Source organism: Haliotis rufescens, unplaced genomic scaffold (assembly GCF_023055435.1).
Source record: "Haliotis rufescens isolate VD_foot unplaced genomic scaffold, xgHalRufe1.0.p SCAF_91, whole genome shotgun sequence".
NCBI lineage: Eukaryota > Metazoa > Mollusca > Gastropoda > Lepetellida > Haliotidae > Haliotis > Haliotis rufescens.
This window is the reverse complement of record NW_025964385.1, coordinates 1,155,924-1,170,890: the sequence shown is the minus strand read 5'-3', so window position 1 is coordinate 1,170,890 and position 14,967 is coordinate 1,155,924. Positions and strand designations below refer to the sequence as shown.

Genomic DNA, 14,967 nt, shown 5'->3' with positions numbered 1-14,967 from the left:
TTCAAGTCGATGCATTGATTGCTGAGAAGAAATTCAGTGGTAATTCACTTTCACGAAGACACCCTGGAGGCAGGACAGGGCCAATAAGTAATCTATGAGTTATGATTGCCAAAAAGATTTTCAGTGAAAATGTACTTTCACGACGACGTCCTGCAGTTCATGATGCAATTATTTCCTTGAAGATATTCGGTGACAATTCACTGTAAAGAAGACATCCAAGAACTCTTGAACCAATGATTGTCAAAAAGATATTCAGTGGCACTTCACGACGACACCATTGAGGCTGAAAGGTGCCTTGATTTCTTCTGGAAACATTGATGTCCAAGAGGATAGTCTGTAACAAATCACAGAAGAGACATAGACGAGTTGCAAGGAGACTTCTGGAGGCAAGGTTTGCCAAGAAGCTGTTCAGTGGCAATTGACTGTCACAAAGAAACACAGGAAGTATTAAAGTGCCAACAAGACTTCTGGGGGCAGAAAATGACCAAGAAGACCCCTTTAGGAATATGTCTGCCATAAGACATCCTTGAGGCAAAAGGCATCACCAGGAGACTCTCCAGGACCAGGTTTCCCAACTTCCATGGTCACTGGTACCAAAAAAGACCTCTGGAGACCTCGATCTAAGGGTCGGGTATGCTTCTGAGGCACGTTAGGTTCAGAGACTTAACACTGTACTAACCTGCACTAACCCGCACTAACAACCTGCACGTAGGCGCATCACTTTATAGAAAGACACTTCCAAATTCTTTAGATTTAGGTTCAAAATCGGGGATTGTTTGGTTGTCAGAGGCAGTGTCAGCCTCTTTGTATCCGCCTCAAGCATGCCCGACCATTTGATAACGACGGTCACACACTGGAGGCAAAAGGGGGTCAAGAAGATTTATGAATGCAGTGATGCTGCTAATAAGATATTCAGTGGAAATTGACTGTCACGAAGGCACAATGGAGGCAGAAGAGATCAAAGTGCACATTTCGAGGCATTGATTGCCAAGAATTATTAAGTGGCACTTCTCTGGCACGAACACACAGTGACATGAAGCATCTTGAGGCAATGAATGCCAAGAAGATATTCAGTGACACATCACAGGCACGAAGACACCCTGGAGGCAGACGGATTCCTTGAAGACATCTCGAGGCATTGATTGCCAAGATTAAATTTAGTGGCACTTCACTGTCATAAAGACAGCATGGACGCATAAGGTTTCTTAAAGGACATTTCAATTCATTGATTGCTAAAAATACATTCAAAGACACTTCACTGTTACGGAGACACCCTTGAGACAGAAGAATTCGATGAGGACATTTCGAGACAGTGATTGCTGAGGATACATTCAGTTACACTTCACTGTCACAAAGAAACCTTCAGGCTGAAGAGTTCTAAGAGGATAGTTTGAGGAATTGATTGCTAAGAATATATTCATTGATATTTCACTGTCACGAAGACACCCTGGATGCAGAAGAGTTCTGAAAGGAAATCTCGAGGCATTGATTGCCAAGAATGTATTGTTTGACATTTCAATTTTACGAAGACACTCATTAAACAGAAGAATTCCATAAGGACATCGCGAGGCATGAAATAGAAAAAGTGGATTAAGTGGCACTTCACTGTTCACAAAGACAGCTTCGAGGCATAAGGTTTCACCTTTGAGACAGAAGAATTTCATGAGGATATTTCGAGGCATTGATTGCTAAGAATACGTTCAGCGACACCACACTGTCAAGAAGACACCATGGATGCAGTAGAGTTCTCTCGAGGCATTGATTGCCAAGATTATATTGAGTGGCACTTCACTGTCAGGAAGACACCCTGGAAGCAGAGGAATTCGATGAGGACATTTAGAGGCATTGATTGCCAAGAATATGCAAGAGTCAAATTAAAAACTTCACATATTTAAAAGTAATCCGATATATGATATATAACGGACAAATGTATCAGAGAAGGTACTTTTTAATCATTAATGTCCAAAGAAGGATTTGAATTAACGGTGGTAACCATGATTTGTTCCAAGCACCTACGGTATTCCGTAATAACATCAACAGTTTAAATAATAAGTCCCAAGCACAAGAATCTGCTGGCACACAAGTTCGGTAGCGTGTATGGCCACCATGTGCGTTGACAACTGCCACACAACGCCTCCGCATGGACCTTTTGATGCTTGTGAACACATGATTGGAAAGACGACGCCATTGTTGCTGCAAAATGGTGCCAAGATCTTACTAATTCTGTGGTTGGTTCTGGAGAGTGCGCAGATTTCTGCCAAGAGCATCCCAGACGTGTTCGATGGGATTGAGGTCGGGAGACCTTGACGGCCAGTCCATGACGTTGACTCCCGCATTCGGAAGGAAATTCCTTGTCAAAATTGCTTTATAGGGTCTGGCTTTGTCGTGTTGGAAGATCAAACCGGATGCATGTGCTGCCATAAAAGGCAGAAGTTCTGGTGCCAGTACCTGGTCGCGGTAAGCAGCAGCGTTGAGGTTGCCACGGATGACAAGAAGCCTGGAACGTGCATTCCCACAGAAAGCACCCCACACCATGACACTTCTGCCTCGAAATCTGTCAACTTCCTGTACACAACACTGGGCGTAACGTTCATGACGGCGCCTCCACACCCTCGCCCTACCATCAGCAAATCGAAGATTAAATCGGGATTCATCACTGAAGACGACTTGATTCCAATTCCTCTGAGTCCATCGTAAGTGTCGCTGTGCCCACAATTGACGTTGACGTCTGTGTAATTGAGTCAGAATCAGCCCGCAGTATGAACGTCGTGCTTGAAGGTGAACAGTTCTCAGACGGTTTCCAACAGTTTGCGCACTCAGTCTACCCCTAAACAGTTCATTTCTGGTTGATGTAGCCGTCAAAAATCGGTTACGGAGGTGATGTAAGACAATCTGACGATCCTCTGCATGTGACGTCACACGTGGTCGGCCTGGCCGAGGGTGATCAGCGGTGGTACCCGTTTGCTGTAGACGCGTCTGTAAATCATAAACAGTCCGTCGACTACAACCCATCGTCCTTGCGACTTCAGCTACGGACGTTCCCGTCTGCAACATGCCGATGGCACGTTCACGTTTCACATTTGAAAGGCGTGGCATGACAAATGGCCGTAAAGACTTTTGTTTTCTTGTGTTTTTCTTTTTTTATTAATGACTGCTAACAAGTATGGCTGAAAACACGTGCGGTACGTGACCAGTTGCAGGTGAAAAAACACTTTTGTTACTATAGTGCTGTGCAGATGATTTTGATCGATTCACCTGCAAAAAAATGGATGTTATCTGAAGACAATACGCGGACATTGGAAATTTGGAATGTAATTGCCAATATTGTATTGAGTGGCACTTCATTGTCACGAAGACACCATTGAGACAAAAGAGTTTGAAGAGGACATTTCGAGGCATTGATTGCTGTGAATACATTCGGTGGCACTTCACTGTCACGAAGACTCCTTGGATGCCGAAGAGTTTCATGACAATTCATCGATTGCTAAGAATACGTTCTGTGCCGTGACACTTTACTGTCAGGAAGACACACTGGATACAGAATAATTCCATGAGGACATTTCGAGGCATTGATTGCTATGAATACATTCCTTGACATTTCACTGTCACGAAGGCACCTTGGATGCAGAAGAGTTCTATGATATTTCCAGGCATTGATTGCCAAGATTATATTGAGTGGCACTTCATTGTCAGGAAGACACCATTGAGTTTGAAGAGGATATTTCGAGGCATGTATTGCTAAGAATATATTCAGTGACACTTAACTGTCAGGAAGACACTCTGGAGACAGAAGAATTCCATGAGGACATTTCGATTCTTTGATTGCTATGAATACATTCAGTAACACTTCACTGTCACGAAGATACTTTGGATGCAGAAGAGTTCCATGATATTTCCAGGCATTGATTGCCAAGATTATATTGAGCGGCACTTCTCTGTCTAGAAGACAGCCTTGAGACAGAAGAGTTTAAAGAGGATATTTCGAGGCATGTATTGCTAAGAATATATTCAGTGACACTTCACTGTCAGGAAGACACCTTGAATGCAGAAGAGTTCTATGACATCTCGAGGCATTGATTGCCAAGATTACATTCGGTGACACTTCACTGTCACCAAGACACCCTAGAGGCAGAAGAATTCCATGAGGACATTTCGATTCATTGATTGCTAAGAAAACATTCAGTGACACTTCACTGTCACGAAGACACCTTGAATGCAGAAGAGTTATATGACATCTCGAGGCATTGATTGCCAATATTACATTCGGTGACACTCCACTGTCACCAAGACACCCTAGAGGCAGAAGAACTCCATGAGGACATTTCGATTCATTGATGCTAAGAAAACATTCCGTGACACTTCACTGTCACGAAAACACCTTGGATGCAGAAGAGTTCTATGACATCTCGAGGCATTGATTGCCAAGATTATATTGAGTGGCACTTCATTGTCACGAAGGCCCCCTTGAGACAGAAGGCTTTCAAGAGGATATTTCTATTCATCGATTGCTAAGGATACGTTCCGTGCCGTGACACTTTACTGTCAGGAAGACACCCTGGATGCAGAAGAATTCCATGAGGACATTTCGAGGCATTGATTGCTATGAATACATTCCTTGACATTTTACTGTCACGAAGACACCCTTGAGACAGAAGAATTCCATGAGAACATTTCGAGACGTTGATTGCTAAGAATACATTCCGTGACACTTCACTGTCACGAAAACACCTTGGATGCAGAAGAGTTCTATGACATCTCGAGGCATTGATTGCCAAGATTATATTGAGTCGCACTTCATTGTCACGAAGACACATTTGAGACAGAAGAGTGCCAATAACTCCACGAGGGGCAATGATTGCCAAGATTATATTCATTGACAATTCCGTCACGACGACAACTTGGAGGCAGAAGAGTGGCATTTATCATGAGGAGGCAACGACAGGCAAGGATATATTCAGTGTCAATACAATGTCACGAAGACACCCTGGAAGCAGAAGAATTCCATCTCGAGGCATGGATTGCCAAGAATATATTGAGTGGCACTTTACTGTCACAAAGACACCCCGCATTCAGAAGAGATTCATAAGAGGACATTTCGAGGCATTGATTGCTGAGGATATATTCTATGATACTTCTTCGTCACGAAGACACCCTGGAGCCAGAAGAGATCCATGAGAACATCTCGATGCATTGATTACCAATATTTTTTTAAATGGCACTTCCTGTCACGAAGACATCTTGGATGCAGAAGAGTTCTAAGAGGCCATTTCCAGGCATTGATTACTAAAATAATTTAAATGACAATTAACTGTCATGAAGACACCCAGGTGGCAGAAGATTTCGATGAGGACAAATCGAGGCATTCATTGCCAAGAATATATTTTGCCTAACTTCACTTTCACGATGACACCGTGGAGACAGAAGAATTCCAATCGGCCGTTTTGAGGCGTTGATTACGAAGAATATTTTCAATGACACTTCGCTGTCATGAAGAGGTATGAAAGTTCAAAGAATGTTAATCTCGAAGCATTGATTGCTAAGAAGATATTCAGTGATAATTCACTGTCACGAAATTATTCGAGACCTCTTGAGGAAATGATTGCCAGAAGATATTCAGTGTCACTGTCACGAGGACACCCTGGAGGCAGAACAGTGCCTTTCACTTCAGTGTCTATTTCTGCAGATATTTGTTAGGTCACAGTGACCTACTTTCAATGAAAAGCATGAACCATATTTTCGTTGTGACATAGAATTCCACCATGAGACTTCATATTGGGTTTTATATACTGGTTAACCCTTGAAAATATTGCAGTTGATATTGATAATGTCAAGGTCACGTGTTCTCAATAATAAAAATCGTTCAATGTAGTTACAATTAATTGAAATGACGAAGACCTACTATAAGGTCTAAATGACTAGGCAATCAAATGCAATTTTCCATAATAATCCCCCAAATGTTTTCACGTCGAAGGTCAGCATTCATGTTTGTTTGTTTGTTTATTTTTGTTAAGTGTATTCTAGATTCTCTGGACATAGCACTGAAAAACATTAAAATGACACAAACCAATTAATTCCTAAGATCGATTGGTTGGCACGTCACTAGTTCAGCAATTATGATTTTACAGTTGTCGATGGACGACGTCCTGAGGGTGGCGCTTTGAAGTGATGAGGTTTTGAGTGACCTTCTATGAAGATTAAGGTCACTGGATTGGTCTGTCTTAAGGTACTTCTGCTCTTTCTGTACTGAGGAAATAATGTGTGTGTATAACATGTTTGTAAGAGCTTACACCTATATTTTCAACTAAAAATAGTCAAACATGTGATTCTCTTAAATTGAGGTCAAGGTCATTACACCAAAAGTGCTTATAACTTTCTGTTTATGGTAGCTTGTGGAATAACACTTTCTGTTTTGAAGTTGTCTTCTTTCCAAACGGGAAATGATGTCATTTAACTGGAAGTGCCAACAACTTTCTTAGTAATGTTGGTGCAGAACTGTTTTTAGGTTGTGATGCATTGAGCTTATGTTATGTTTGGCCTTTACTGCAATTAAGTCAGTTTGTCTGTTTTCCCATTACAGAGGTGAAGTTATCAAACCAAGAGTGCTTACATTGACAGCTTGAGGAACAGGACTAATTTCTACTGCATTTGGCAACATGAGGTATCCGTGATGAATCTAAAACATGTATTGATGAGATCATCTGTCATTTGAGTAGATGGACGATAAAATGGGTCATGATACACGTTTGTTGTGGTAAAGTTTTCGCTATTCAAGAAAAATTATGTAGTGACTAGTTCTGTGTTGCATGTAATTTAATATATTTATTCATATATGTTTTACATGTTTGTCCTTGCATCTGTAGGTAGTTGTAGAATAGCATTACTGTTGTAAATATGTAAGCTTAGTGCCATAAGTTAGAAATGGATCCCATACACCTGGGAATATTGTAACAATTTAAACCTTTAAAATTATGGTAGCGGTTGTTTGATCAACATCCATGGCAAGATGAAGTATGAAATGCATTGCTTCGATGCTGTCAGTGCCATTCAAATTGATTAGCAGACACAGATAGCATTAATTATGAGAAACAATACGCGCTGATGGCTGAAAATCAATGTTACGACAATACTAATTCTACATGTCACCAATTTGTAAGTGCTTACTTGTAACGTTGTCTTTCTTTTTCATTCAGTATGAATCACTTGATCCACCAAGACTTGAACTAGCTGTGGAGGACAAGTAGTTGGTACTAGACAAAAAGCCACTGTGATGGGCATTACTTGCACCGGGTACCACCTGGAAAACTCGCAGTTGTGCCCCGAATGATTGTGCACCGTCCTCTAATCACTCGAACGTGATGCCACACTTACAACTACTGTGGGACTAGGTGGTTTCAATATCATACTTGTTAGGCTGACTTTCATGAACTATAGTGTCACGCCATTTTTCTGTATCAAACCATGTATAATAAAAGTATGAAAAATCCACCATTTGGTTTTCATTGTAGCTAATCGGGCATTTGAAGCCATGAGAGTATGAAATGATTTGTTGAAAATATTGATATGATTCCCTAGTCTATCAGGCCAAATTATTTTCTCTTACTGCAAAATATATTGATTGACTACAGAGCCTAATGTTTCAACACCAACGTGTTGTTTACTACAAAAATGACTGCTGAGCGATATTTTGAAGTGCATAATACAAAGTGGTAAATAATAAATGTCTGGCAGAAGTTTCTGGAGGTATAAAAAAGATTCTTCTAGAAATTTCGGCAGTACAAAACAAATCAGTCAGAATTTTCTTCAGAAATGCATTTGAGCTCATTTGAGGGACATAAACTTTCCAATGTCCCTGTGTGTTCCTGTAGGCTCGATCCCTTTATGGTCATGTTCGGACTGCTGACCATTCCAAAGTTGTATCGCCTCTCCTTCATGTAACTTATATCCCAGCGTGTTACATGTAGGTTCATGCGGAGGAAACGTCTGAAGCGGTACAGAACGTAGGAGAACCCAAATGTCAGTAAAATGATAAAATATAAAACCTAGCAAATTCGAAAATTAGGCTACAAAAAATACAGTGCTCTCGCTGTCAGTTGACAATGCATTTGTTTAAAAACAACTCTCGCAAATGCAATTTACTTTTGATTTTCTAACAAAAATGATCACACATATCTTCACACCGCGATTAAGTTGTAACCAGGGTGAAATATTCACGTGAAACGTGTGACGCACCGCCTGAGAAGGGATGTATCAGGCTGTTTCTGTTCAAATAATGTTTTCTCATCAACTGACCTGACATAAATGATCAAACGTGCTCCATTCATTCAATATTTGGCAAGAAATGACATATGTTCTCTTCTATGGAAACTCATTGAAACACAAAGAAAGTAGTTCCTGCAGCTTCGTTTTATTGAAAATGTTTCCACTGACGCGTACAGCAAAACTCAGCGTTCTAAATGAACGAAACCACAACATGGACAGATCAGAATATTTTAGCGAAGTGACTTATGCTTTTAAGGACAAAAGACGCATCAACAGCCACTGTTTTATTCGACTATTTAACGTTACAAAAACATCAGTTGAAAAAAGAGGAAGTGAGAAATATAAGGAAACAAAAAGTGAAACATAAAAAGTAGCCAGTTCCTGGGACTACATATCACCAATTCTGAGTCACTCGGGTGAATGAGAGAGCTCAGCATTATTCCGGACGTAAAATGTTAAAATTGCAGAATAAAGTAGTTTAATTATGTGCTGCTTGTTGGTCAGTTCGGGAAACATGCGTCTACGGGTAATTGATGGGTGGTGACACCAGAAACCCTGGACCTGCCTATGCCTCTGCTTGCTACACGATAATATAAAATATAATTTCCGTCGCTAGTTTGTCAGTTTTTGCTGACTGTGTCGTTAAACAAAATTCAACATAATATACCACACATCACCTCACGTACAAAAGAATAATTGTGGATATCCTATCTTGTGTAAACGGGACAATTATAATAGCTTTTCACAGGGATCACAGGGATCACGTTTTACACATGATTCTTATTATTGACCATAAGAGAGAAATGTTCAGAGGAGATAATGCCGGACTGCACGTTCCACTCTTGCCTATGAATACATTACATTACCACTTTCACATGGCTGTCCAAATCGCCAAACATTAAAGCCACAGAACATTTGGGCTAGCTAGGACCCAAAGCCTTCTTTAATCATGACGATGCGGATCAGTTTTGGAGTCACGTAGTGGTCTCAATAGCCACCGAGAACAAGGCCCATTTGTGAACTGACATCATCACTGCTTGAACTTTTATTGACTTATTTACAATTACTAACATGCTCACATTCAGGCCATCATTTCCATGTGAGACGTTGACTTGCCTTTAAACGTGTTCGCAATGTGTGGGGCAGAAAAATCGCACCTTTTCGCAAACATCCGATGTCATCACTACTTTTCACAGTTATTCATGAACACTTGATATGGTCGCACTCGTAGAATGTACACGGATGTCACTTTTATTTCCAAGTTCTAATTTTAGCGGTTACACTGTGTGTAACACCCACGCATATTAATTAAATACATCAGGGAATGGTGTTGGCGTTTGCTGTATATTACAAGATACATGTTGAATGGAGCAATGCCTTTGATCCCGTTTGTGACGTGGTATTTTAACAGTGATTGGTGATTAATGAACTGTCATAAAAATATCGAGCAATTAAATTTGGAGAATCGACATCTGATGTGGACATGGCAAACGTTGAATTACGAATTGTTGTATAAGAGCACCAATTACTGCATTTTTAAGATATCACATAATCCCCAAATCATTAACGATACATCCAACAATGGGTATATATATCCAATCAACAACATTGGTATACTTTGTTAAAATAGAAAGCATGTAAGTCTCCTAAAAGCAAGGCTTGACCAACTTACTGGTACATTAGCATCAAATAGGATATCAATATGGTCTAATCAATGTATTGATGTACGTGGGGAAACCTGGCCAGCATACATGTGTAATATTATACAAAGCAATATGTCATCAGGTCGGTTCGTGACCAGTGAAGATCCGGGGTAGAATAGATCTTCAGCAGCCCATGCTTGTCGTAAAAGGCGACTATGCTTGTCGTAAGAGGCAACTTACGGGATCGGATGGTCAGGCTCGCTAACATGGTATCCCAATTGCGTGGGTCAATGCTCATGATATCAGTCATATATCATGAAACACTGAACATTGAACCATATATGTAATCCTGACACAGGACACCTCACATTTGAAGTCAGGATTTGTGTGAGTCAGTGTGTTGGGTTTAACGCCGTTTTGAACAGTATCCCAGTTATAGCACGGCGTGCCAGCTAGACGTGGGCTGAAAGCCCATAGTAATGCAGGTTTCAAACGTTTATCACCTTGGTGAAACCCACAAGCACGGGTGTGGTGCTGGCAAACCTAGAAAGGTAATCGTGGCGAACCGGGATTCGATCCCACAATCATATGTTTTCAATGGACCTAACTCTGCAGTGAATTGCTGAGCCTTAGACGACTGGGCCACCCATGGACTCAAATCAGAACAACTGTTATTGCAACGTTGCGAGGGCACCTTTTTAAAACGACGTCCAAGCTAATACTTGATTATCTGTTATTCTATGCATTGAACCAATGACCTGCATGCACAAAATAATGATGTATGATGAAACTATTCCATTGTCACAATGGATGTAATGTGTGGATAGTACTTCAATAGGATCCGACCCCTGAAGATCCGGGGTAGAATAGGTCTTCTGCAACCGATGCTTGTCGTAAGAGGCGACTAACGGGATCGGGTGGTCAGGTTCGCCGACTTGGTTGATGCATGTCATCGTATCCCAATTGCGTGGATCGATGCACATGATGTCAATCATTGGATTGTCTGGTCCAGACTCGATTATTTACAAACCGCCTTCATATAGCTGGAATATTGCTGAGTGCGGCGTTAAACAGCAAACAAACAAACTGTTGATAGAATTTTAGATCTTCACAATCACCGGGTGTGACCATATAGACAGAATCTCGTTAGGGTTTGTGATTTTTACATTTGCCCAATGACCATGGTGAGTGTTATTGGGGATACCAAAGGTGACAGTTTACTATTGGAGGAAATTGGTTGTGAGTGCTTATACCATTTGGATAGGATATCCTTAGGATTTTAATCCTTTCTTTCGCTGTGGGTAATCCTTTCACGTTGATGGAAGGAAGTCACTCAACCAGGTCATGACAATGGTTATGCGCAAGGCTCGGAATCACGAATAGATCACTAGAGGTGTTGATGCAGGCTGGACATGCAGCATACAGCATTTCCAGTGTAGGCTGGCACCTCGTCTTTGTTTCACTCGGTATTTAAAACCTTGACCATTTACAGGTGCATTTGTCTATTTTCAATGAAGTTGTTTGGCGTTCCCAGTATTTATATAATATCTCACTGATTACTTGTTAACTGGTCACTGCAAGTGCCTTAATTATTTAAGTTTCAGTGAACTGAGTTTATTCACATGTTAGCTTTCAAAGGTTGTGATACATACTTGTAAAATCCTCAGATGAGTTTACTCACTAACTACTGTGAGCGTTTTTGGCATGATATCTGTGGGAATTGTATAAACACAGTAACTGCTATAAGCGGCGTAAAACCATGCTCACTCACAGTAACCATGGTATGTGAAAATAGGAAGGCGGATGCCCCGATGCACACGCGACCCGCCAGTCACGACCTTGGGTGGATTGTTGTGGCCCCTCTCGGCAGTGGATGATTTTACATAGCGCTTTAATTACTTTCGCGGAGGTCGCGGGTGACGGCACAGCCACGGTGAATGAATTAATTAGTATCAAGCGCTTCACTGAGTACTGCGGACCGCACCGTCTCGCGTACAAGAGACGACAGAGTCGTCACGCGTACACGTTACGTCTGTGACTGGTAACTGTTAATCCTCTGCATTGTGCTGGCAAATTGGAGATAAACCTGTGACGATCAAACTCAGTTAGAGTCCATGTTTATCTGTGACATCTTCCAACTGGAGACATTTTTGTAAACTTGAAAAGTGATGATGAATTTTAATATTCATATTATTGAAACCGACCTTTTTAAGGGACCGTTTATGCCTAGAATTGTTACAGGGAATTAACTCCGGGATCTCCACGCCTTCAAAAACAGACAGAGAGGTTCTCAGGCGAAATGCAGGAATGACCCTGTGATAGATAGATAGATATTTGGAGATTTTACGAGCGCTTCAGCCTCTGGCTATTTCGCACTCGGGGCAGACGGTTCTTATAAAATATGGAATAGTGGGAATAAATATAAACGTCTAGCCCAAAAAACTGTAAGTGAAGGGGGATAAAGTAATGAGAAGAGGGGTTTAGGATTTAGTGGCCATAGAGAGCCGTAGAGAGATAGTAAAGTTCTACATTAGCCAGGTTTATTGGGTTATAGTTACTAGGATAGATAGAGTGACAGAAGTAATCAGTTAAGCTGATGTATAGCTACTATTAATAGATAGATTAAATTAAAACAAATCAAGGGGGAAAAATAATGAATAAATATGAGTAACCTACGTTAGAAAACGGGGGCCTAGCGCGGGGGTGGGTGGTGGGGGTAAGGCTTGGTGTCGGCGTGATTGGTAGTGGGCTTGTTTGTGTCGGCTGATGGTGGATGGCTGGTTAAGCGGCTATAGAGTTACTGAGTATGGATATAGGAGTTTGTGGCGCGGACGTCGGAGTAGACAATCCGCGCTATAGGTTGAGTGCGCGGACGTCATTGTAGACTATCCGCTATAGAATTTTGAGGCGCGGACGTCGTAGAAGACAATCCGCGCTGAGAATTTCGATCCCGATCCGAATCTAGAATTTTGCTGTTTATGTTAAAGTTACTTGCTGAGTTTGTCATCCCCAAAACAAACAAAGCGGCCCTCCCACTCACCCCTGGAGACCCAAACCACCCAAAAGAAAACCTGTTCCCAACAAACCCCCCCGCAGTCATCCACCCCCCCAAAACACATCCTACTAGCATTCTCAACAACATCCACACCCCTAAACGACACATTCTCCACAAACAAATTCGCCCTCTGCCTACACAAAGCCAACATAACTTACAAATATATAAACAGATGTGGCAGAGGATACAAACTCACATTCCAATCACATGAAGCACTTATACATGCAAGCAAACACCCCATCATTGATGGTTTAAACATTACATGGCAGGTGCCCAAATGGTTCACAGAAATACAGGGAGTTATACACATAGACCACAGAGATACACAACAAGACATCCAAGAATACATCCACATGGCAAACAAAATCCAGACACAACCTAAAATTATAAATTTCAAGAATATTAACAACCGTACACCCGTCCCGGGCAGGACAACCACACAAACAGTCTTCATCACATTCAAAACCACAAACTTACCTACACATATCATATTTGGCACACTCACTTACAAAGTCCACCCTGTTAGGAAAAATCCACAACAATGTTACATATGTCACTCATTTAACCACCCCACATCCACCTGTCGTGAGCCACCCATGTGCCAAAAGTGTGGCTCGTACCGCCACGAAGCCACAGAGTGCACATGGGCCCCTTACTGCATCCAATGCAAGGTGGAAGGCCACACAGCTACACAAAACACCTGCCCCACCAAACAAACACACATACTCAAATTAAACAAACACATCACCAAAGACCACCTTCCCAAACCTGCAGCCATCATCCACAGCATCATTCCTGACTACTTTGACCTAAACACATCATCAGACTCCATGGACAGTTCCCTATCCCAATCCCAACCCCCTCCCCCTCCCCCCCCCCCACCAGCCCAACCCAAAACTAAACGTAAACAACTCTTCTCTACCCCCGCCCCGGCCCACCCCCCCCTGCTGGCCCCTCCACCACCCTCCCCCTTCCAACTGGCCCCCTCCACCCCCACCCCCTTCCTCCCCCCCCCTAGGCCAAGCACGTACCTTCCACCACCCAGGGCCCTGCTACCCACGCCTATCCCTTTCAATCCCCCACCCACCTCCCATCCCACCCCAACCCATTCCACCCCCACCCCCCTCCTAACAAATCCCACCCCTCCACTCTCTTTCCCCCCCCCTTCCCAAACCTCCCTCCCCCAAGCCCAAGCCCCACCCCCAGCAAAGTCAGCCATCCCTGTCCCCTCAAACAATCAAACCAAAAATAGACAAATCAACTACAAAATAAACACCACAAGAAAACAGCTACTTAACCACAAACTCCAACTTCTCAAAACAACACCCATACCAGCAGTCACACCCAAAAAACTTCATCACAACACAAACAAACTGATCGAATTCCTGTCTGCAGCTATCCTTCTAAAAAACCCCAACCTTAAGAAACTCCACTCCCTGGCCCTCCTTACCACTGTTTACCAAAAATCCTTCCAAAACTTCCAATCAGCTGTCAGAGCGCTTAAATAATCCCATTTCTTTACATACATTTTCCAAATTAGCCCCAGAACACCATCCCACTCAACATCAACTGCCCCCCCCATTCTAAAACCCGATAATGGTGTTCTTACAGTGGAATAGTAACGGAATCACCACCAATGGGCATGAGCTCAAGGCACTCATTGCCCTTGGAAAAATTAAACCCTTGATAATTGCAATCCAGGAAACTAAAATCTCACCCAAAAAAGCCTTCAAAATACCAGGCTATGTTTTTATTCGGAAGGACAGACCACGTCCATTAAATCTCCCAGGCCCCCCTCATGGAGGGCTGGGTATCTTTATTAAACAAGAACTTAACTATGATATAATCGAGATCCCTACCCCAAATTTGGAATGCCTGGCTATAAAAACCACTATCAACAAAACAAATATAACTATTATAAATGTCTACCACTCTAAGAAAAAACCCCTATCAGTTGAGGACCTGGACATATTAACTAAATTTATTGATCAAAACACTCTTTTTCTTGGT

General features: G+C 42.1%; 1 protein-coding gene across 1 annotated transcript; it reads left to right on the top strand.

The window, feature by feature from the left end:
* Positions 1-13,553: 13,553 nt before the first annotated feature.
* LOC124150963 (extensin-like) lies at positions 13,554-14,465 on the top strand. The gene has a single exon (XM_046523177.2). The coding sequence runs from the start codon at positions 13,554-13,556 to the stop codon at positions 14,463-14,465; it is 912 nt and encodes a 303-aa protein (XP_046379133.2).
* The last annotated feature ends 502 nt before the right edge of the window (positions 14,466-14,967 follow it).

Bases quoted from the DNA above. Each gene is read 5' to 3' on its own strand.
- LOC124150963 (XM_046523177.2), top strand. From the start codon at position 13,554: ATGTGCCAAAAGTGTGGCTCGTACCGCCACGAAGCCACAGAGTGCACA.